This window comes from Crocuta crocuta, unplaced genomic scaffold (assembly GCF_008692635.1).
Source record: "Crocuta crocuta isolate KB4526 unplaced genomic scaffold, BGI_CrCroc_1.0 scaffold2499, whole genome shotgun sequence".
Classification (NCBI taxonomy): Eukaryota; Metazoa; Chordata; class Mammalia; order Carnivora; family Hyaenidae; genus Crocuta; species Crocuta crocuta.
Window position 1 is genome coordinate 342 of NW_027533140.1, and position 24,842 is coordinate 25,183.

A 24,842-nucleotide genomic window follows, 5' to 3' on the forward strand; every position below is an offset into this window, starting at 1 on the left:
CCAGACTCTTGCAGTTCAGTGTTCTCTGGGTTCAGCCCTTCTTTGTTTGAGAGATGCGGGAAGGCAAAAACTATGGAGTTCCCTACTTCTCTGCCATCTTGCCTGGATATGTGCTGTTTCAAACTGGCATCTGCATCCCAATGATTTTTGGGTTTTAAAGTTTATTTACTTATTTTGAGAGAGAGAGAGAATGAGCATGTGAGCAGAGAAGGGGCAGAGAGAGGAGAGAGAGAATCCCAAGCAGACCCTCCACTGTCAGTTCAAAGCCCAAAGCGGGGTTCAAACACATGAATTGTGAGATCATGACCTGAGCTAAAATCAAGAATTGGACACTTAATGAACTGAGCCACCAGGTGTCCTGCACCTCAATGTTTTTAGCTACTCTGTCGACAATAGCCAAAGCATGGAAAGACCTCTAATGTTCAATAACAGATAAATGGATAAAGAAGATGTGATTCACACACACACACACACACACACACACACACACACACACACTGGAGTATTACTTGACAAACAAAAGGAATGAAATCTTTCCATTCCAGCAACGTGGATAGAACTAGAGGGTATTATGTTAAGCGAAATTAGTCAGTCAGAGAAAGACGAATATCATATGATTTCACTCATATGTGGAACGTGGAATCTGAGGTAGAAACAGATGAACAGAAGAGAAGAGAAGCAAAAATAATATAAAAACATGGATGGGGACAAAACAGAAGACACCCTAAACATAGAGATCTAACTGATGGTTGCTGGAGGGGTTGTGAGGGAAGTGGGCTAAACGGGCAAGGGGCATTAAGGAAGACACTTGTTGGGATGAGCACTAGGTGTTATATGTAGGGGATGATTCACTGGATTCTCCTCCGAAAATCATTATTGCACTATATGCTAATTAGCTTGGATGGAAATATTTAAAAATAAATAAATAACAAGTAATTAAAAAAGAGAGTTGAGCTGTATTTACTCAAGCAATTTGCAACAAGGCATTTTTTCCTTCCTTTACTGTAGGCGTTTTCTTTCTTAAGCATCACAAGTTTATTAATTGTAAGCCCTGAACTACAATCATCAAACCATACTCTGAAAGCAACTAATATGTAATCACACAAGGTTTTCCCTGATTTCTAAGCAGTCTTCTCATATCCAAGCTACTGTAATTTTTATTTTCCTTTTTTAATTGATCAAAAGCAACATTCTTAACCAGTCCTTCAAACCTCAGTTTATGTCTTAAAATATTTTCACGTGGGTTCTTTTTAACACACATATTTTAAAATCTTGGGGGATGATATTTCACAGCAGAAATGATCAGAGCCATAGTTTTTACTTGAGTGAAATGTTTCTGAGGCATTCATGTAACCATGGCCTTACAAGCATCATCTGCGGGCAGAATACGGAATGTCTGTCATATATCATCCCTCTTTTTCAAATGTAGATAAATACTCTTGTGATTAAAAAAATAAATTCATTCAGCAATAGCACTGAATACACAGTAATTTTTCTTAATGCATCTTTTCACATTAAGTGCTTTACAAGCACAACTACATCATGTGAGATTAGGTAAGACAAAATATATTCATTATTAAAGTCTCTTATACACATATCCTCAGAAAGTGTAGTAGAGAATTGGATCTAGCTTGCACACTTTTTCTCATCATACAATGAGCACCCAGTCTCTGTCTGATGCTGTCCTTGCTGCCTCAATGGACAGTATCCCTCCTGTGGTCTATTTCAGTTGCTTTGCCAAAGTGCATTTAAAAAACATTCTTTAGGGACATTAGAACTCAGATCACTGAGGACCCTTTAGTCATCTAGGTGATCCCTGTGCACCTCCAGAAAACAGAGTAGAGAAACCTAAATATTATTATTTTTGGAGTAGGAAATGCAACTCTTGGCTTAAACTGATCAGAGCTCTTCTAAAAACCAGAGGAAATGTATTTGTTCTCCTCCCTTACATTAGGCTTTTTCCATTCATGTCAGACACCAAAGGAAAATGTTTCCAAGTTTAAAATAAGAGTCTCTGGGTGCCTGGGTGGCTTATTCAGTTAAGCATCTGACTTTGGCTCAGGTCATGATCTCCCAGTCCGTGGGTTCAAGCCCCATGTCAGGTTCTGGGTTGACAACTCAGAGCCTGGAGCCTGCTTCGGATTCTGTGTCTCCCTGTCTCTCTGTCCCTCCCCTGCTCATTCTTTCTTTCCTCTCTCTCATTCTCTCTCTCTCCTAAAAATAAACATTAAAACAATTTTTTAAAAAGAATCTTTGGGGGCGCCTGGATGGTTCAGTCGGTTAAGCCTTCGACTTCGGCTCAGATCATGATCTCACGGTTCGTGGGTTCGAGCCCCGCGTCGGGCTCTGCGCTGACTGTCAGCTCAGAGCCTGGAGCTTGTTTCAGATTCTGTGTCTCCCTCTCTCTCTGACCCTCCCCTGCTCACGCTCTCTCTCTCTCTCTCTCTCTCTCAGAAATAAATAAAAAACATTTTACAAAAGAGTTTCTGATTGCACTCTTAATTGATATGAAAATGGGAAACCCAAAGAACTCAAGATCCTCCAGAAAAGCCTGGAGAATGACTGCTCTGCAAGGAGCCTGCTTGAGACCCTCTCTCTCCCTCTACCCCTCACCCAACTCACACACTCTCTCTCTCTCAAAAAAAAAAAAAAACTTTATGATGAAAATTTAAACTTAAAATATCAATCCCTCCTAAGCACCTATCAGTTCAACAAAATGTCCCCTTAATATCTAAATTCCTCAATAATGATAATTGGAGTAATTTGATGATTTGAGGAGAGAGAGGGCATTTTTATTGTTCATGAAGCACTGCACAGGATAGCAAGGTTGAGAAGAATATTTCATTAGGGGAATTTTTGCCTGGTATATATCCAAAGATGAAGTATGAAAAAGGCAAGTGGAATAGGATGTCAATTTTTAGTTACTTTGTAACATGTTCTACTTATTGCACTTTTTGTAGCCCTGAAGTATTTGGGAAAGAATCAATTCTAGATAAACCAAAATGAAAAGACAAGGTAAAGAATAAGCCATAGTAAATTATTAGCACACTATTTTACTTGCATAAAAGGGAAACCATTAATAAATTGATCTTATCTGGGGTACCTGGCTGGCTCAGTCAGTTAAGTGTCTAACTTCGACTCAGGTCATGATCCCATGATCTCATGATCTCACAAACCCATGGTTTGTGGGTTCAAGCCCCGCTTCAGACTCTGTGCTGACAGCTCTGAGCCCTGAGTATGCTTCAGATTCTGTGCCCTACCCCGCGCCTCCCCTTCTCATGCTCTGTCTCTCTCTCTCAAAAAATAAATATTAAAAAATTTTAGTAAATAAATTTATCTTATCTAGGACTCTCAAAAATAGAATTTGCACAGAGAAAGAAGATTGAGGGGATATGAAAAATCTCAGGGAATTTGAAAACAAAGAACTCTGTTTTTCTTTCCTTGGGTATGAAGGCTCACAAAGAAATCACTCTTTTAGGAGTGGAAGGGTCATCAAAGGAAACAGTTTCCATGATTTCAGAAACCTTGAGAGTTTAAGTGTGAGGTGAGTATATGTGACAGGCTGTCCTGAGATAACATTGGCCTGCACCTTTGCTAGTGTCTTCGCTTTAGTTGTACGAAATCTGCACTATTTCCTTTCTCAGAGTTTTTCATTAGAGTCGCTGCAAGAGTGTCCATTTTCCTGTGATGGTCCCTTTAAAGCGAGACTGGCCTTGCCATATGTGCCTCAGAAGACTTTAGAAGGCACATGTCCTTAGAAAGAGAGGAATGCATGTTTCCAGACTCAGAAGGCTCATGCCTTTTGCAGGAAGTGTTTGAAAGCCGACCTAGTGTTTTAGCACAACCTAGTGAAAACCATTCATATAACAAACTAATTGATGTCTCTTGCAGATACTGTGCATTCAGTAATGCAGAAATAACGGAAACCCTAGAGACTGTGGTTTCAGGTAGGACATATTTTCATAGCTATCATTATAAGTAATTATTGCTAATTGAGGACGAGAAGCAGTTATTGCTCCATAAACAGTCTTTTCCTCTTGTTGAAGAAAATACATAAGGGTCATAGATAATACCAACAAAATAAGACTCATACAGAAGAGAAGCCAGTTAATAATGTATTCATCCTTCATGTATATCTCAAATTATAATGTAAATATATAAATAATGTGACTATATATGGTGTAAAGGACAGCAGTGATTGGAAGGAAGTTGTAGATATAAGTGATGAGGTTGGGCAACAAACTTCCTTAATTGTCTGGGTGGAGCACAGACATCAGCATACATGTGAAATTCTTGATCACCATAATGATAATATTATAATTTTTAATTTCTCCATTGGAACCTAACCCCCATATGTCCACAACCTGCCTACATTTCTTTAGGTCTTTCTGAGTTCAGGAATCTATACTGTGAAAGCCTTCCTGACAACTCTAATTCAGACAAAACAAATAACCCAGTTAAAAGCAGCGATCTGGAAGAAGATAAAATGTACATATATAATTACAGTGAGAATTTTTGTATAAATTAAATGAGTTTTATGATACAGATCCTAACTCTGATGGTAGCAAATAGGAAATACTGGATGGAATAGATTGATCAAAATAGCTTGTCTCAGATTTTACAACAGCTGAGTGGAAGCAGGTCCTGACAAAGAATTACATGCATGTGCTCTAATTTAGTGTCCAAAGTGATATCTTTATTTAGGAAGACCAAGTCCAAGAGAATTGCAGTTTACAGCCTTCTACACATATTTTGTGCCACTCTCAGGTTCCCTCTTTATTGGCGAATTAAAAACATAAAAGCAGGAATTTAAAGTTCCAGAAGAGGATAAAAGCAAGGATGGGGTGGGGTGCTTCTTTATTCAGTCCTGTGGCTGGAAATGTGTTTATTGGATAGGCACTTGCATTACCAAAGAGAAAGTCAGAGCTTACACTAGTACACAATCACAGTCACTGGCACAGGCCAGTACACCTTGGAAAGTCAAGCAAATCAAGAGGGATGGGAGTTTAGGTGGTTGCACAGGGAGAGCAAAGGTTATGGTGGCAGACATCACATTTGTCATAATGTCACTTACCCTGCTTGTGGGGAAAGATTTCAGAGAATATGACCAAATAAACTTGGAAAATGAGAGGCTTGTTGTCTTCTACAAAGGAACATATATTCACTCATACTTAATAAAATATGAACATGGAAAAGAGGATTAAAAGTGATGTGTTTCTAAAAAGGAAAAGAGAACAAAGGCTAGTTAAATTTAAAGTCTGAATAAAAGATTTAGTTAGGAAATGTAAAAAAATTAAATGCAGGTCCAATACATAGGTATATTTTATCTGAAGACATGCAGAATTAGCATTTTATTCTTTCTAAATGTGATATTGTTTCTCTAAGAACTATAGTTGTAATTCACCCATAGTCTGGTCTCAAGGGGCTGAGATCAGTAGTCATGAGAATGGGGCAGAAAGCTATTTTGCAGTATACATATGCCACAGCCTTTTAATAATTGTGACACTTATTATTTATTTGGATAGGGTTATGGATAGTGTTATGGATATGATTTATTTGAGTATTCAGAATTCCTTTTTCAGTGTGACTGATTCCAAACTCCTGAGATTTCCATTACCCAAAGAATCTCAATCATGATCATACATCCTAGGGGAGATAGAATAACCAGTCTATATTTGGCGCCCAAATAAGAATCACTGCAAAAGAGAGCAATTCACTGCTACTATACTATTATATTTTACATCTTGAAAGTGTTGGTCCAAATAAAGATTTAAACACTCTGCTACTTTAGATTGATTGATGGAAAAGGAGATAGAGAAAACGAAGTACTGGGAAGACAAGTAAAAGTTGAATGAAACAGTTTTAGGGGCTCCATGAGAGTTTCAAGGCACAGAAGTGAGATGACATCATTTTTCCCTTATACAATGTTGGTTTACTGATTTGTGTCTATGCTTAAGCATTTGTTTTTACAAAAATATTGTTCACTGAAATTGGTTCTAGACAGCACAAAAACAAAACAAAAATAAAAACACCGGGACTGCTAAATGAATTTTCTAATATGCATATGAAAATGTGGAATTCATACTGTTCATACTGTGAATAGTAAAAGACAATTAATTTCAGATTATAAGAGAAACAGTAGGAGAGAAATAGGTTTTAGGATATAGATGGGGAAGTAAATGAAGAAATGATTCTATCTTGGATACAATCACAGGATTTTGTGGCAATTCTATTTATAATGTTGCAGCCTTAGCCTTTTGGCTATCATTCATGCCTGAAATTTTCTCTACTTTTAAAAGATTGAAAGACAAATTGAATTAAAATTATATATGAGGTATATTAAACCATTCTCTTAAATTATGAATATGTGAAAGGTGTCAGACACAGTTTCTGCAGTAACAAGGCATATAGCATATTTGTTTTCCAGGTGAAAAATGTATCTTCCCCTTAAAATAATCCTTTGATAATAACTGAAGAGAATTCGTGTTCTTGTTATCTGGGTATCACATGTATCCAAGGTTTGTCTTAGTTAACCAACTCTTAAGTACACATTAAGTAACATCACCTTTTTTACTTTTAACTTAACTTGCCTTTAACTTATAAGTTAACAAGTTAACTTATTAACTAATAAATCCAACCCATGTAATAAATTATAATCAACAAGTACTTTTGCAAATTTTGTGGGGCAAAAAAATGACATGAAATGAGAAAATAAATATAGACGGGTTTCCTTGGCTTTTATATTAAGTCTTTTGCTACAGAATTCAAATACTGATCTTTCATAAAATCTCTTCTATATTCACATGCTGACTGGTAGATTTGAAAAGTCAGCAATGAGAAACTACAGAGCAATAACAACTTTTATCCTGCTGGGACTGACAGATGACCCACAACTGCAAATCCTGCTTTTTAGCTTTCTATTTCTCACCTACATCTTGAGTGTAACAGGGAACCTGACTATTATCATCCTCACATTGGTGGACTCCCTTCTTAAAACTCCTATGTGCTTTTTTTTCTCAGAAATTTCTCCTTCTTAGAAGTCTCATTTACCACTCCCCATATTCCTGGATTCTTGTACAGTATATCAACTGGAGACAATACCATTATCTACATTGCTTGTGCAAGTCAAATATTTTTTGCTATTGTTTTTGGAGTAACGGAATTTTTTCTCCTGGCAGCCATGTCCTATGATCGCTGTGTTGCTGTCTGTAAACCCCTTCATTACACGACCATCATGAAATTAGGGTGTGTACCTTATTAGTCCTCTGCTGTTGGTTGTCTAGCTTGTGATCATTCTTCCACCCCTTAGCTTGATCCTCCAGCTTGAATTCTGTGACTCCAATGCCATTGATCATTTTAGCTGTGATGCAAGTCCCTTCCTAAGGATATCATGTTCAGATATATGGGCAACAGAAGAAATGGTTAACCTTGTGGCTGTGTTTACACTCATTATCACCCAAGTGTGTGTATTGATGTCCTACACATACATCATCAGGACAATTCTGAGCTTCCCTTTCTTTCCAAAAAGAAAAAGTGCCTTTTCTACTTGCTTATCCCACATGACTTTTAGTTTTTATCATCTATGTAGTACAGAGTACTACAAATGCTCTTTATCTAGAGTCACAATTGTTACATTTTGTATGATTAATTTCATCATTCTCTCTCTATATATATATATATGTACATATATATACACATACACACTTTATATTCGTAGACATACATTTTATAGTTATATGTATAAATACTGATATTAAAAACATAAAGATATACCCATGTTTTCTGAACCATTTGATAATAAGTTAGACATTGTGCCTCTTTAGCTATCTCATAGTATATTTCCTAATAAGATTGTTATGCTATATAAGCAAAGTATAATGATCAAAATTGGAGAATCTTGGATCAGTTCCAGTAGGCTTCTGGTGGAGTTTGTTGGGTTTTCTATGTAGAGTATCATGTCGTCTGCGAAAAGTGAAAGTTTGACTTCCTCTTTGCCAATTCTGATGCCTTTGATTTCCGTTTGTTGTCGGACGGCTGATGCTAGGACTTCCAGCACTATGTTAAACAGCAGTGGTGAGAGTGGACATCCCTGTCGTGTCCTGATCTCAGGGGGAAAGTTCTCAGTTTTTCCCCGTTGAGGATGATGTTAGCCTAAGGCTTGTCATAGATGGCTTTTATGATGTTTAAGTAGGTTCCTTCTATCCCAACTTTCTCTAGAGTCTTTATTAAGAAGGGATGCTGTATTTTGTCAAATGCTTTTTCTGCATCTATTGACAGGATCGTATAGTTTTTATCTTTTCTTTTGTTGATGTGATGTATCACATTGATTGATTTGCGAATGTTGAACCAGCCCTGTAACCCAGGAATGAATCCCACTTGATCATGGTGGATAATTCTTTTTCTGTGCTGTTGAATTCGAAATGGTGGGGGAAAGGGGGAGAGGCAAACCATGAGAGACTCTTGAATGCTGACAAAAACTGAGGACTGATGGATGTGGGGGGGGGATGGGCACGGAGAGTGGCACTTGTGGGGATGATATAACTGGGTGTTATATGGAAACCAACCTGACAATAAACTATTTGTAAAATCGGAGAATCTAACATTGATTATATAATTGATTAATGTCTTTTATATCTTTTTATTTCATTCAGATCTAGCAAAATCCAGGATCACCCACTGCATTTAGTTTCATTTCTGTTTAGCTCTGTTAATCTAGAACAGCTCTTCAGCCTTTCACCTTATTGTTTTAGCATTCACTGATGCTTTGCTAACTTAATCATTACCTCTACATTGATTAGTCAGAATATTTTACTAAATAAATGATCTTTCTTTTCTCCCGCATAGATTATTCATTTATTCTAAAGCAGTATTGTCTCAAGAATTCTCATTTTAGCCAATACGTTATAATCTCTTAAGTCATCATTTATTTTATATCCTAACTTCCCAAATATGGTGAGTGCCACTCTTAATTGTATTCTGAACTTTGTTTAAATGTCTTCTTCATTTTTTTTTGAGTACTTCTCTACAACAAGGTAATTTCAGCTCTCTTATACTCTCTTTGATCAGCCCTAAATAATACTGTCATTTCTCCAAGGATCCCAGGTTCCTTTTTTGTTAATAATGTTTAAAAACCAATAATTAGTTGTGTTGGTGTTTTACTGCTTAAAAGCCCTCTCAGAAGACTCTGTGTGTATGTATATGTGTGTGTGTGTGTGTATTCATGTGGTATCTGTGTGTGTGCAACACATTCACACTGATACTTCTAATTCTAATATACACTATACAGGTTAGTCAAGAAACAACTATTTGTAATTTGTTTCCTCTACAGTGAGAAGCCTCAGAGTCACTTTCTTCAATGCTAAACTTGCATAAGTCTAGAGTACACAAAGAATTACAGAATTGATAATTCATATCACTGCGAGAAGTAAACCGAATATGCAGAATTCAGAATTTTCATAACATTTTAAATAAAATTTACATTGGATGAAACAAATCTTAGGTATCCAACGTTCTGAGTTTTGACAATATAAGTCATATTCCTATTAATTGTCAAGATCAGTTAATGAATTGTAGTTTCTACTTTGAGTTATGGATATGATTTGGTATGATTTCATTAAAATTAATCAACAAATATTTTCAAGAAGCTGTATGGGAATTATGAGGGAAATGTATGGTAGCTGTAGACATAGACGAGAACAAATATGGCACATATGGAAGATAATCTGGAGTTAATAACTTAATCACCACTATGCTGTAAACCAACTGACATAGTGGCATATACATTAGGAGAATTACAGAGTTGTGACATCTATGTGTTTTTAGAGATAATACTTAGAGTAACCTCAGTTTTGGAGAAAATAAAACATAATTCTATCTTTAACGAAATCATTTGAATTACGAAAAGATGGTTGATATCATTTACCATGGAAAATTTGTACTGAAGTAAAAACTAATAACTATATGGCAGGTAATAAAGTTCATCACATATTCCCATTTTTCAATAGATTCATGGACATGTTTAAGAAATTAACATGTTTTATGTTTTTGAAAAAGACTGTATGAGAAATCAACTGCATTTATATTAAACCATAGTTTATCTTCTACTGTAACTTTAAAACTTTACCCAACATAAATACTAAAAATCACACAAATGAGATGTATGCTTCATTTCAAAAAAAATATATTTTTTTACCATTTTGACAATTGACATTTCAATAAATAACTTTTAAAAATATTTCTGTACATTATTATTTTAAATAGTAAGTTCTTCTGGAGTATCTAAAACATTCAATAATTAAAAAGTTAAGTTTATCTAAGAATTTTAAAGAACATGACTTTTAAATAAAACATGGTATATTTATTTAAATTATTAACAAATACAGCTCTCTCACACCTACACCGGATAGTACAATCTAAACCTTTTATTTTATTTTACTACATTTCTAGGAAAAAACTTGTAATTTTACATTTCTTACCTAGAAATTTTCAGTTTGAAGAACCAAACATTAAATCAGAATGTATGGAATGGAGTTTCTAAGCTCAGGTAAACTGAAGTGATCCAAATAATTAAATGTTAAAGATAAATTTACTTAAACTAGAGGAGTCTAAATAGTTTTTATGCACTGGTTTTTTTTTTAATATATTTTCACATTAATCATTTCAAAAACGTTATTACTTGTCTGAAGCAGAAAATATCTTTCTAAATATGTCTCTGAAGGCTTGTTTAACTTGCTGGTTTCTCAGAGTATATATGAATGGATTCAGCATAGGGGCAACTGAAGTATTGAGCACAGCCACTCCTTTGCTTGAAGTGACTCTTTCATCTGCAGATGGCTTTATGTACATGAATATACAACTGCCATAACTGATGGATATAACAATCATGTGAGAGGAGCAGGTAGAAAGGGCTTTTTTCTTTTGCTGAATTGAAGGGAATTTTAGAATTGTCTTCATGATATAAGAGTAAGACAAAACTACTAAGAACAGTGTGACAATGACGATCATCACGGCTAAGAAAAAAGCAATCAGTTCTAATAAATGTGTGTCTGAGCAAGAAAGTTGCAAGACAGGAGAAATGTCACAAATGAAATGATCAATGATGTTTGAGGCACAGAAATCCAGGTTAAGAACCAAAATCAGTGGAGGGAAAATGACCAGGAATGCAGTTGCCCAAGAACTGAGTACAAGCTGATGACAGACTCTGCTGCTCATGATAGATGCATAATGCAAAGGCTTACAGATGGCAACATAGCGGTCATAGGACATAGCTGCCAGAAGGAAAAATTCTGTAGTCCCCAATAATATGTAAAAAAATAACTGAGATATACAATCATTGTAGGAGATGGTCTTCTCTCCAGTTACAGTGGTGAGTAGGAATCTGGGGATACAAGCACTTGTGAAGGAAATTTCCAGGAAAGAGAAATTACGGAGGAAGAAATACATCGGGGTCTTGAGATGAGAAGCCAGTAGCGTGAGGGCAATGATGCTTAAGTTTCCTAAAATACTCAACATATAATTTAGAAGTAGAAGTAAGAAAATTACAATCTGTAACTGAGAATTATCTGTCAGTCCCAGAAGGATAAACTCTATCTGCTTTGTATGGTTCTTCATTTCTCTTTTGTGATGTCACATTCTAGAAATAAAAAACGTACAATAATAAGAAACTATCTGAGTAGCTTTATAGGTAGAAAATGATATATGAAAGGATCCATATTCACAAACATACTTATTTATGAAGTAAAACTTTATGAGGCTGAAGATATGATCTAGAAGCATGCAACAGAAACTATTTTTAAAAAGCACTATTGATGTCAACTCGGTTTTGAAAATTAGTCTGCAAAATCCATAATACTTTATTTTTTCAGCCTTACAAACTTCCAACTTATTTGTAACTAGTTCAAAGTTTGTCCATTTATTAAATAAGTTAGATGAAATCTTGGTTCCTCATTCAAAATTTATTAATTCATTTTTAATTATTGACTTTGTAGAAATAAAATATGCCAGTATAATGAATTCTGAAATTCTGAAATTTTAGATTTCATATTAAAAGTTGTATTTTCCTAGAGCCCCATTAGAGCCTCTTGCAACTTTCCTACGAACTACTGATAAAAAATATAAAACGACAAAAGAAAAAGAGTGTAAGGGGCACCTGGGTGGCTCAGTCAGATAAATGTCTGACTTTGGCTCAGGTCATAATCGCAGGGTTTGGGGTTTTGAGCCCCATGTGGGGCTCTGTGTTGACAGCTTGGAGTCTGGAGCCTGTTTTGGATTCTTTGTCTCCCTCTCTCTCTCTGCCCCTCTCCCACTCTCTCTCTCAAAACTAAACATTAAAAAAGTTTTTAATGAATATTTACAGAATATCCAAAATAATAAATTGAAACTATTACCAGTTCAGCAATGTGAAAAAAAAAACACACACACAGATTTCGAAAAAGGAAAAAAAATATTGAGAATGTATAATGGAATATTTACCTCTCTCAAAAGGCAATTCAATTTCCATCTTACATATGAGCCATTTGTCACGGCATAGTTTGAGTGAAAAGTAGAAAGCAATCTAAATATTTTAAAATTGTCAGTTCTTTAAATAAGTTTATTCAGGCAGATAATTTCATTGTGAAGTGAGGACATTGATATATATATTCCCTTTAGAAATATTCTAGGGGCGCCTGGGTGGCTTAGTCAGTTAAGCGTCCGACTTTCGCTTAGGTCATGATCTCGCGGTTCGTGGGTTCGAGCCCCGCGTCGGGCTCTGTGCTGACTGCCAGCTCAGATCCTGGAGCCTGTTTCAGTCTGTGACTCCCTTTCTCTCTGACCCTCCCCTGCTCACGCTGTCTCTCTCTCTCTCTATCTCTCCTAGAAATAAATTTAAAAATATATATATTCTAAAAAAAAATTTTAGATGCAAAATGCAAAAAGGTGTATACAAACTGACCCTATTTTATAAATGTCTACATAGGCTACATGAAGGTATGATTTCTGCCAACATATACAAATATAATAGGAATTAAAAATAAAGGACTTACAGTAAGTTGTTAAATTATAGGTCATTTATATTTTTCATTAAAAATTCATTCTTAGTAACACATCCTAGTAAAGAAACCATGCAATAAAACGTTTTTCAAACTTCTCTAATTTATTATTTTATAAAAGCTAAAGAAAAAATCCTGTGAATTCAAAACACTAATTGGTTATATATTTTAGAGCCATATATTCAATTAAAATAAATCTAGTGAAGCACTTTACTTTCCTCTTAACTCAAGGAAATCTTTGTTATCAATTTGCTAAATAATTGCTGAATATGTAGGCTATTCCCAAATAAACTTAGAACATAAAAACTGGCAGAGAGAAAAAAAACATATCATATGTATTCTTTCTTTTAAATAAAAATATTTAATCTAAATTCTTCTTATTATTTTTCCAATAAATATCTTTACCTGTTCTGAAGCTGTTCTTTTTATTATTGAATACATAAAATTTTCCTTGTACATGATTTTTCCCATTACCTCATAGACAAATTCATAACCCCATTAATTATCAATGGTAAGTTTTCATCGCTCAACTGTTCATCATAATTAGCACCTCCAAAAGAGCTATTTTTCAAAAATGTATTAACATATGTGAAGCCAATTCTCTGAGAAAAGTATCCTCTAACTTTGTTATATTTGACTGACTTCTAGAGTTGTTCAGGTACTCTTTCTCTAGAGAGCATAGGATATTCTTCATTCCCTTCACAATACTGTACTGTACTGTCTGGTTTAAACCACTAGAGTATTAGAAATGCAAGTGCAAGTGCATAAAGCAAACTTCAAGCTCTTGTATTTATGGGTTTAGAAAATGAGGAGTAATTAATGCTATATACAAGGAGTAATAACAAAATATCACTTCTAAATCATTGCTTCTTATTTGTATGTAACTTACAGAGTATTTGTAGTTACTCTTACATTTTTGAAAGCAACACCACTATTTTACTTACCGTAAAAAGTATATGCTGGTATTTTTTTTCTAGAGGCTACATGACCAGGGATCAACCATAATGAAAGGCAAACATACTCACTGGGAAACAATATTCAATTTTGTAGGCAGAAAAATTAATATAAAATACCTTTTTTAAAATTAATTCAACGCAGGGAGATTAAGCGTGACTATTTTAATAATGTAATTTTTCTGCACTATCAATATATCTAAACACATGGTAGTATCTATGCCCTGGGTAATAAAGATTTCTCTTAAGCTCCTCTGTTTAAATATCATACAAATTATAATACGTGCATCCAACCAATCCCACCTTGCAAACATTCGTGAAGATTACCATAGCTGAGATGATTAGCTTGAAACTTGGGAAATATTTATTAGTTTCAAATGATCTAAGGAATGAGCGCATTCCTACTGGAAATCCAAGGGGACAGTGTCTCTAAGGAGAAATAAGCGAGATGAAAAATATTCAAAAGAGCCTACAAAACACCAGTTGGCCTTTCTCTTTCTCATTTTATTAAATAAAAGCTTCTTGTTTCAAGCATGATGACAGGCAACAGTTAGGATTGTCACATTAGAAATACTCCTTTCAAGACAATCATGTAGACAATCAGCAAGACAATCATGCTGTAAACTAGGAGATTATTTTGGACCATACACAATAATATGTGCCAAGATAATAATAGTATGTGCTAAGTTAGTTCCTTTTTAAGTGTTTTTTTTTCTTTTCCAACATGCAAATCTATCACTAGAAGAGCAGCATATGGGGACCTAACTCAAGTACTACTCCTACTTATCTTTTTTTTTATACAAACAATTGTGTTCAATATTAAGAGGAAAAAGTAGAATTTTTGCACATTATAATTTGAGAATGAATATTTCCTTCAGTGATTTGAGAATGTACACCTAAGTTCAAACTTTTTGAGTTACTAATCATTGTAACCTCTATCATTTATTGCATTTTTACTATGCAGAAGTACTGTACTAATTGTCGTACCTTTGTTTTCAACTTAATCATCATAATAGGCAAAGTATACATAATTCTGAACTTCTTATTTGTTGGAAAAAATGAGAATTAGGGAAATCATTTTACTTGCTCATGCTCATGACAAAGTATAGAAATTATAGACACAGGATTGCAATTAGATCTTTAATTCCAAAGTGCAGTTTGTTAACCATTATGCCATGTTTCCAATTAAGTAAATGGATGGTTAGATGACATACAGATAATGGTAGATACATAGATAGATGATTGATAGATGATAGATAGATAGATAGATAATAGATAATAGATAATACATAGAGAGATGAGAAAGGTATTTAGCTTGGAAAGTAATCAATAATCTAATGCCTGATTCCATACCGAGAATATGAGTATTGAACCTTTTTTGAATGAATAAATAGATTCATTTTTGAAAAATTGACATTCTTATATCATAAATCCAAAAACTTTTTCAAGAAATAAAATGAACTCATGAAGCTTCTTTGAGTATACCTTTAAAATAAAAATTGTATTTTTAACCGAATTTTATATATTTTAAAGTTTAAATGACCGTATTATGGGAAAAGTTATAATTGAACTGAAGCAGAAACAAATGAAGTAACAGTAACTTACACTGAACAAACCACAGGGGTAAAAAGCAAAGAAACAAAAACAATTTAGTGTGTAACTCTTTAAAATATTGTGCTCTGATGGTTGACTGTCCATGGGATATATTCTAAAGAGTAAAAGGATTAATAAATGAATCTTTAATTTGTTTGTAATCATTGTTGGTACTGATGGAGAAACTCTGATTTCATCTTGTATAAATTTTAGCATTGGGCAAATTAATAAATATGTTGATGTTGAGAACTAGGAATCTTAAGGTAGTAAAAAAGGGGTAAGGAGAATCAAATATGAATTGGAAAATAATTCAGTGGTGTTGGATTAGAATTACAGATAGCAATGTCAACTAACGATTTCTTCATGTGTTTTTTACCCTAACTTTGCCTTTAAAAGTTCTTAGAAAGCATCCTGACAGCATTATTAGGCTCAAAACCAAAAGGAACATTCCAAAATGACATGGGAGCCTTCTTGAAGGCCAAATTCTCTATGGATTGATCCTTCCTTTTCTTTGTGACTTCTACATGTTGGATTGGCCCAAGGTGGAATTTAGCCACATCTCACTATTTCCATTGCCACTTTTCTGGCTAAAGCCACCATTTTTTAAATTTTTACATTTTGCTGACAATTTTACTAGGCTAAGATATTGACATCAAATTCCTAGCATATGAGAAACTAGTGTTGAACATCAATTCATGATATGCTGTGTTTTCAAATTTTTCTTTAGTTACTATATTATTAACATACTGGGGCACCTGGGTGGCTCAGTTGGTTAAACATTTGACTTCGGCTGAGATCATGATCTCACACCCTGCGTTGGGCTCTGTGCTGACAGCTCAGAGCCTGGAGCCTGTTTCAGATTCTGTATCTCCCTCTCTGTCTGCCTCCTCTTGCTCCCTCTCTCTCTCAAAAATAAATAAACATAAAAAATAAAATATATATAATTAACATACGGATAAAAAATAGCACATTATGTGCAAAATATCACCACAGGTTTTTCTGCCCAGATTGTATCTTTCTCAACCTCTAAAATGGCATTAAAACAACTACTTAATCATTTGGGGGAAAATTTGATATCCTCATACGTTATACCAATATAATACAGATACATTATAGATACTAATGTAAATAGGTCTTAAAGCTATGGAAAGAAAATATGAGTAAATGTATGATAATATCAGAATCAGTAAAGCCCTCAAGCAATGGGAACAGATTCATATAATATAATAAAACAGATTCATATAATAAAACAAAAGACATATATTTTACTACATATTAACAAAATTTTTTTATACCAGCAACACCCTAAATTATGTTAAATGTTAAATAACAAATCATTAAATAGGATTTGGTTAAATATGTGAGCAATAAAATGGTTATATTTGATAAACATATAACGCAATATCTATTGCCCTAATTGCTAACGCATGTTCATACTAACACACACACAATCTCAATTGTACAAATACATCTCATCAACTAAGAAAGATCTTGTTCTTTAAACAAAAAGTTTTGATGTCTAGGCATATTAAACTTATGTAAAAAAAATAGTAATTTACATCGGTAATAAAATTAATTTGTCCGAATGTTTCTGAGGCATGTTTCTGAAGTAGGTAACTAGAAGGACAAAGAAAGGGTTATTCCACAGCCTAGGATAATAGCCAGGATCAGCAGGGACTTTTACTAGGGGCTACAACAGGGAATGAAAGGAAGATGACTGGAAGAAGAAGGGAAGGTGGGCTTTGGTAACAATGATTCTGTGTTTCTCATTTGAGCTATTACAGGTGTTTCAGGTGTGCCTCTGCAGAACAGAAGAGGATAATAGCCTTGAGATTAAGTTTTTTGCCCATGAGTATTTCAGTCTTCATCCTCTCTAATAGTGTCTAGAAATTCTGAATGCTACTCTTGGTTACGGAGGTTCCATCCAGGACCATTGTGTCAAAGAAGGAACCCAGGAGCAGGCTTTGGTTGAAGCTAGCCATCTCATACCACACCATACAACAGAAATGTCAGTCCATTCTAACTGGACTACAGTCTGAGGAATTTGTCCTATGCACTGTCAGTAAAATCAAAGAGTAATCCCACACAGTTAAGGGACTTTCTAGCAACTAGTTCAGGTAAATATAATACTATACAATACTATCATTAGCTCATACCTACAACTTTTTAAAGACCCCATTACCTTATCCTTATTGTTTTATGTTCTCTATTGTTTTCACATGGTTTACATTAGAATTTAAATGAAAGTTCCTATGGAATTGTGATCAGGGAGAGCTGATGAAATGCCCAGCCTGAGAGACTACATTCTACTACTCAAAATTTGGGCCACTGAAGGGCTAGAGGAGCATGATACAAATTCTTATATGCAAGGAAGGACTTTCCACATTAGTGTACTTTCTCCTACATGAACCACAGGAATTAAAGGACTTCTGTCAAGTAGAATCTTGAAATATAAGTAGAGTATATCCTGGTCTTTGTAATTATCTATGTGTTTAATTAATATACTGAGAAACTACTATATTCCAGGAAATGTGATAAAATCTGAGTCTACCACTGAGAATAAGATGGACCCTGATCTCAAGAGTGTCACAGTCTAACTGGGTGACAAACAGTTAAATAAGTAATTCAATACAGCTCTGATGCTGGGATCATGTATATAGGAATACAATGGAGATGTTGCCAGCCTAGTCTATAGGAATTGAGATGGTAACTCAGAACTTATTCTAGGTGCAGTGAGGAAAATGGATTGAAATGCTCAAAACAGGATATAGGAAGTCCAATTAGGGTATGAATCTTTCATTTTGAGTGTGAGATCAAAGTGATCTGAAGTAGCATAGAAACAGGTGGAATGAAAGAGATGAAATGTTTTTATAACATATTAAAGTTGTAAATAGATTAGCCTTATCCAGATGTGAGCAATAGGGTGGAAGGAGGCTTTCTAAAAGAAGAGTAAAAATAATGAATTGAGCAAGAGTGGTGATAGTACATTAGTGAATAAAGTTATCAGATTTTGGCAGCCTGACTAATGAATGAAAGACAGAAGAAGAGACTAAAGAGTGATTTGTATTCACTTAAGTGAATTCATTTAATGGCATGGTCTTTGAAATTCAGAGATTGGCTGGATATTAACCTGAGCTATGCTAAAGAATACAACTTGTGACAAGCGTTGCCTCATATTTTAATAAACTGAATGTATGTAATAAAGGGCTTGGTGCATTACTAAGAAGTGTATAAATAAGGAACTATTATAGAATATGAAAGTGGCAGATAAAATGGTCAAATCTCAGGGTTTGTCTTGTTTTTAATTGCTACATTTTGCAATGGTTTAACATTACTATTGCAAATAGTAACAAATGAAAGTGAACAAATCATAAGGGCACAGTTTTGTATATAGCACACAAATGGCATCATCCAAGCCTATAGAGGCATATAACCTAAGCCCAGACCTAGTCAATACCTTCACAATCCTCTTGGAATAGAGACACTCTCCTGACTTCTAACTCCATAGAATGTTTTGCTTATTTGTGAAACTTGCATAAATGAAATCATATTCTACGTATTCTTTTGTTCTTGTACCTTCATTTAAATTATGTTTTTGAGAACTTTTCACGTTATTGCATGTAGCAATATTAGTTTTATCTTCATTAGTATACTCTTCCATTTTATGAATATAGCACAAGTTAAAAACTGATTCTTATTATTAATGGACATTTTTATATTTCAAGTTTTTGGATTACTGAGAATAATGAGGCTAAAACTTTCCTAAATATGCATATATTTTGTGTACATATGTACACATTTTGATTGGAATAGTACTTAGGATTATAACTTCCTGTCTCAAAGATATCTGGACATCAGCTTAGTAAATATATTCAAAAAGTTTTCATAATGTTTATATGAATGTACACTCTAATCTTCACGATTCATGGTATGGTCCATCTATTTAATGTCAGTTATTCTCATGGTTGAGCAGAGGCTGTGACTTTAATTTCCTTTTCCCTAAGTACTAGAAAGTTCACATTTCATATGTTCACTAGCCTTTAGGTATGCTTTTTAGTGAAGAAATTAGTCTAATTGTTATTAGGTTGTGTTTTGTTTTCCCTTTGGTTTGAAATAAATTTAAAATTCTTATTATAGTCCTTGATGATTATTACAAATATCTTCCCCCACTCTGACTGGTCTTATTTAAATCACTTTTATTCCAGTATAACTTATATACATACAATAAAATGCACTTAAGTGTCATATTCCATTGAGCTTTGACAAATGTGGATACACATCTTTATAACTACTAATACAATCAAGATATACGCATTTCTATGACTTGTAAATGTTTAATTGTGCTCTTTCCCAGTTAATCATTCATAAGAGATTTGGTTTGTCTTTTCTAATTAAATTAAATCTTAAAGTTTTTTCTCTTTAATGTGTATATATTTTCACTTGGCATACTAGTTTAAGATTTATCCACATTATCACATACATGAATTCTTTATATACAGATATATACACACATATATATTGACACTCTATCTTTTGTGTTTGCTAAATTCACTTAATCATTAAAGGATATTTTGTAGTTACTTAGGATTCTCTATCTACCCAATCATGTTATCCAGGGAAGATGATTTAACTCCTTTATTTCTAATCAGAATGTTATCATATTTTTCTATCCTTATTTTACTGGTTAGAAACTCCAGCACATTGTTGAATATGAACTAGAAAGTAGTCATCTTTGCTTAGTTCATGATTTTACAGGAAAGCTTTTAGGCTCTTCTCCTTATATTTGATATTAGCAGAACTTCTGTTTTGTTTTACACAATGTGTTTTACACATTGAGACAGCTCTCTTTGCTTCTACTTTACTGAGACATTTTTTACATAAATAATTAGTGTTGAATTTTGTTAAAGATTCTATCCTGAAACTATTCAGAAGATACTATGCATTCTCCCTTCTTCTTTTATTATGGAGAAAGATTGATTGATTTAAAATACTGAACTCTGGGTAGGGGATGGACTAGGTGGGTGATGGGTATTAAGGAGGACACTTATAATGAGCACTAGTTATTATATGTAAGTGATGAATCACTCAATTCTACTCCTGAAACCAATATTACACTATATGTTAACTAACTAGGATTTAAATAAACACTTAAAAAAATAAAATAAAATATTGAGCCAACACTGAATTCCTGGAGTAAATGTCACCTTCTCATGATGTGTTATGTTTATAAAGTTATTGAGTATAATGAGCTTGATTTACTTTTTTTGTTGAAAATTTCCATCTTAATTATAGAAGATATTGTTCAGATGTTTTCCTTTTTCTGTAATGTCTTTCTTTGGTTTTGCTATCATGGTAATACTTGCCTAATAAAAGGAAATGGAGGGGCACCTCGGTGACTCCCTTGGTTAAGCATCTGAGTCTTGATATTGTCTCAGGTCATAATCTCGTGGTTCCTGAGATTGAGCCCCATGTCAGCTTCTGCACTGACAGTGCAGACCCTGCTTGGGATTCTCTCTCCCTCTCTCTCAACCCCTACATCCACCACTCAAAACTATTGTTTAGTTTTTCTATACTTTTAATAACTTTCAATCAACTAGTTCCATCAATAACTGAGACAATCTCTAAATATAATTGCCAATTTATCTGTTTCTTCTTTCATTTGTGCCAGTATTCTTCTTATAGTTTGATACACTGTTAAATACACAAATAATTAGAATTTCTTGATGTTCCTGGCTAATTGGCTCATTTATCAAATAATATGTAATCTCCTTCTGTATGCCTGTTAATTTTCTTTGGTGGTAATATTAACATAGTTACTCCAGCATTCTCTTGACTATGGTTCACATGAGACTCATTATTCTATTCTTGTACTTTAACCTATCCTTATCATTATATGAAGTGAAGGGTTTAAATACACCATCTAGGTGGGGGATTTTTTTTAAAACACATCTTATAATCTCTACCTTTTAATCAGTGTGGTATGTTATGATTATTTTATACAATGTAATGATTTATGTTTGGACTTATGTTCACCATTTTCTTACTTGAATTTTGTTTGTTCCCATTGTTGTTATTTCTTTTGTTTCCTATTTCCTGGCTTAAAATTAACTCCTTTATGTTTCATTTAAATTTATATAATATGTTTTGGACTATACCATTTCCTAAAAGCTTGTGTGTGACTTATAATAAAAACAGTAAGCATTTCACCGACCACTTGAATCAATATCATACAAATGAGGGTAGAATTTAGAAAATATATTACCATATAGGGTGCTGCACTCTTCTCTTTTTATTGCAATTGTCGTTTATATTATGTTTATATACATCAGAAACTCCACTAGATAATGTTATAATTTTTGCTTTCAGCAATCAATTTTATGAAAGGATTTAAATAGAACTGTGTTTTTGTCTTAAATGTTCAGTAGAAGTCTACAATTAAATCATCTGACCCTGAAGTTCTCTTTGTGGGGTGATTTGCTAGATGTTTGTTTACTTTAATAGATACAGGGCTCTCTAGATTAGATATTTCATTTTGAATTAGCTTGAGTAAATTGTACCTTTCAAGAATAAGCTCATTTCATTGAAGTTACCAAATCTACTCTGCAGATGTTTTCAAAATATTTCATTTTTATCTCCTTATTAGCTTTATAACCTGTAATGCTAGCATTGCTCTCATTCCTGATAAATCTTATCTTTTCTCTTTTTTTCACAACAGTTTTATCAATGTTATTCATCCTTTCTAAAAATCAGCTCTTGATTCCTTTAAACTTGACTCTTGTTTTTTTGTTTTCTGTTTCATTGCTTTCTGTCTTGTTTTCTGTTTAGATACTTCCTCTTTGACGTTTTGCATGTAGATTGCTTAAAACAGCAAAGGCAGCAATGAGAAATCACACAGTAATAACAACATTCATCCTGTTGGGACTTACAGAGACCCACAGCTGCAAGTTCTCCTTTTTATCTTCTTCTTTCTCACCTATGTGCTGAGCATGACTGGAAATTTGACCATCATCATTCTTACTTTCATGGATTTTCATCTTAAGACACCTATGTTTTTCTTCGAAATGTCTCCATCTTAGAAATCTTATTCACAATGGTACGTATTCCCAGTTTCCTGTACAGCTTATCAACTGGGGACAAAACAATTACTTATAATGCTTGTGTTAGTCAAGCATTTTTTATGGGGTTTTTGGGGCCACAGAATTTTTTCTCCTGGCAGCCATGTCCTATGACCGCTATGTGGCCATCTGCAAACCCCTTCATTACATGACCATCATGAACAACAAAGTCTGTACCATCTTTGTCTTCTGTAGCTGGATCTCTGGGTTGATGATCATCGTTGCACCTCTTGGTATGGGCTTCCAGCTGGAATTCTGTGACTCCAATGCCATTGACCATTTTGGCTGTGACCCATTTCCTCTTTTTAAGATTTCATGCTCAGACACGTGGCTTATAGAACAGATGGTTATTATCTGTGCAGTATTGACATTCATTATTACACTGATCGGTGTCATTGTTTCCTACGTATATATCATCAGGACAATTCTAAGATTCCCTTCTGCTTCCCAAAGGAAGAAAGCTTTCTCTACCTGTTCATCTCACGTGATTGTTATTTCCATCACATACGGCAGCTGTATTTTCATCTATATCAAGCCTTCAGCCAAAGAACAGGTGGACATCAATAAAGGGGTAACCGTGCTCACTACATCTGTTGCTCCTTTGTTGAACCCTTTCATTTATACTTTGAGGAACAAGCAAGTGAAACAGGTTTTAATGACACAATAAAAAACTACATTTACCTTACACAAGTAAGAGCACATGGAATTTGAAAAATTAATGAAAACAATGATTTGTTCTTTCACATTTTTCTCTGGAAGTCCTAACTAGTTCAGTCAGGTTAACTTACCTAAAATCTTTCAAATCTTGATTTGTGAACCTGCCCAGAACAAATTATTTATTTCTGTCTTTAATCTTAATCAAAACTGTTTTTCCAATTAAATTAATTAATTAAAGGAACATGAGAATTTATTTCCAAGTAATAAAATTTTCTTCCTCTCTCACTAATCTTCTCTAATATTATCCAAAAAGAGATTGTATAACATGTGAAATATAGTGTCTATGAGTCCTGAGAAATTTTTGGGTCAATAGTTTTTCTAAACTTCTTCAATTCACATATGTAAATATGCCAATAGAAACATTTGAATTATAAAATACTTCATCTTTGTTTTAAGGTATTAATCATATAAACTTTAAAATAAAANATGAGAATTTATTTCCAAGTAATAAAATTTTCTTCCTCTCTCACTAATCTTCTCTAATATTATCCAAAAAGAGATTGTATAACATGTGAAATATAGTGTCTATGAGTCCTGAGAAATTTTTGGATCAATATTTTTTCTAAACTTCTTCAATTCACAATCTAAATATGCTAAAAGAAACATTTGAAATATAAGATATTTCATCTTTGCTTTAAGGTATTAATCATATAAACTTTAAAAAAAGAACTCAAAATGGGTATATCAAGCATAATTAAAACATTGTAACTAAAGTAAGAAAATAAATACTAGGAATCTGGAAACAAATATGATATACTAAAGACATAAGCAACCTAGAATATTTAGATTTACTTCAAGAAAGAGGGGAAAATTTTCGACCACAACTGCTGGATGATAGCCTGCAAGCACTCATACCCACATGCACATATGCACAAAATAAAACAGGATTAAAAATAATAAGAGGACTTTTACTTCCAGCTCTATCAGAGTAACTAATTTGAGCCCATGTTCTCTGCTTAAATCATCATGAATCTAAATCAAGTTAGTGAAGAAACCTGACAACAAAAAACTCAAAACCGTATCTTTTTAGAAATAGAGATTTCAATAAATGTGTCCACAATTAACACTACCGCAGTCTACAGTGCAAGACAGAGACAAGGCTCAACATGACCGTCTCTCTGAAGTGAGTTGGCAAAGATCAAATCAGCTGAAGTGGTTAGTATCCTCGGGTCAAGACTACATTGAACTGGAATCTGGGCAGAAGGTCCCCATTTATACCTTGGCTGAGGAACAAGTGTAGCCCATGATTGCACATGAGTAATAAGGTTAAGAGTTCAACAAAGACACCTAATGCTGAGCAGTCTTTGAGCTTGCAGTTTGGGCTAAGAAGGTGAAAAGACCTTATTAATACCTCTTCAAACCTCAGACTTCTCACTGAACACCAGCAAAGCCACTTAGGAGTATATTAGGAGTAAAGCCCACAGTACAGAGCAACA

At 34.0% G+C, this 24,842-nt stretch overlaps 1 protein-coding gene and 2 pseudogenes across 1 annotated transcript; 2 read left to right on the forward strand and 1 right to left on the reverse strand.

Annotated features, from left to right (window-relative positions):
• The first annotated feature begins 6,833 nt into the window (after positions 1-6,833).
• LOC144216804 (olfactory receptor 6C2-like) lies at positions 6,834-8,760 on the forward strand (annotated as a pseudogene).
• A 1,911-nt stretch (positions 8,761-10,671) lies between these two features.
• Positions 10,672-11,610, reverse strand: LOC144216805 (olfactory receptor 6C70-like). Its single transcript, XM_077746229.1, has one exon. It carries the CDS (start codon positions 11,608-11,610, stop codon positions 10,672-10,674), a length of 939 nt encoding a protein of 312 aa, XP_077602355.1.
• A 10,843-nt stretch (positions 11,611-22,453) lies between these two features.
• LOC144216806 (olfactory receptor 6C2-like) lies at positions 22,454-23,356 on the forward strand (annotated as a pseudogene).
• The last annotated feature ends 1,486 nt before the right edge of the window (positions 23,357-24,842 follow it).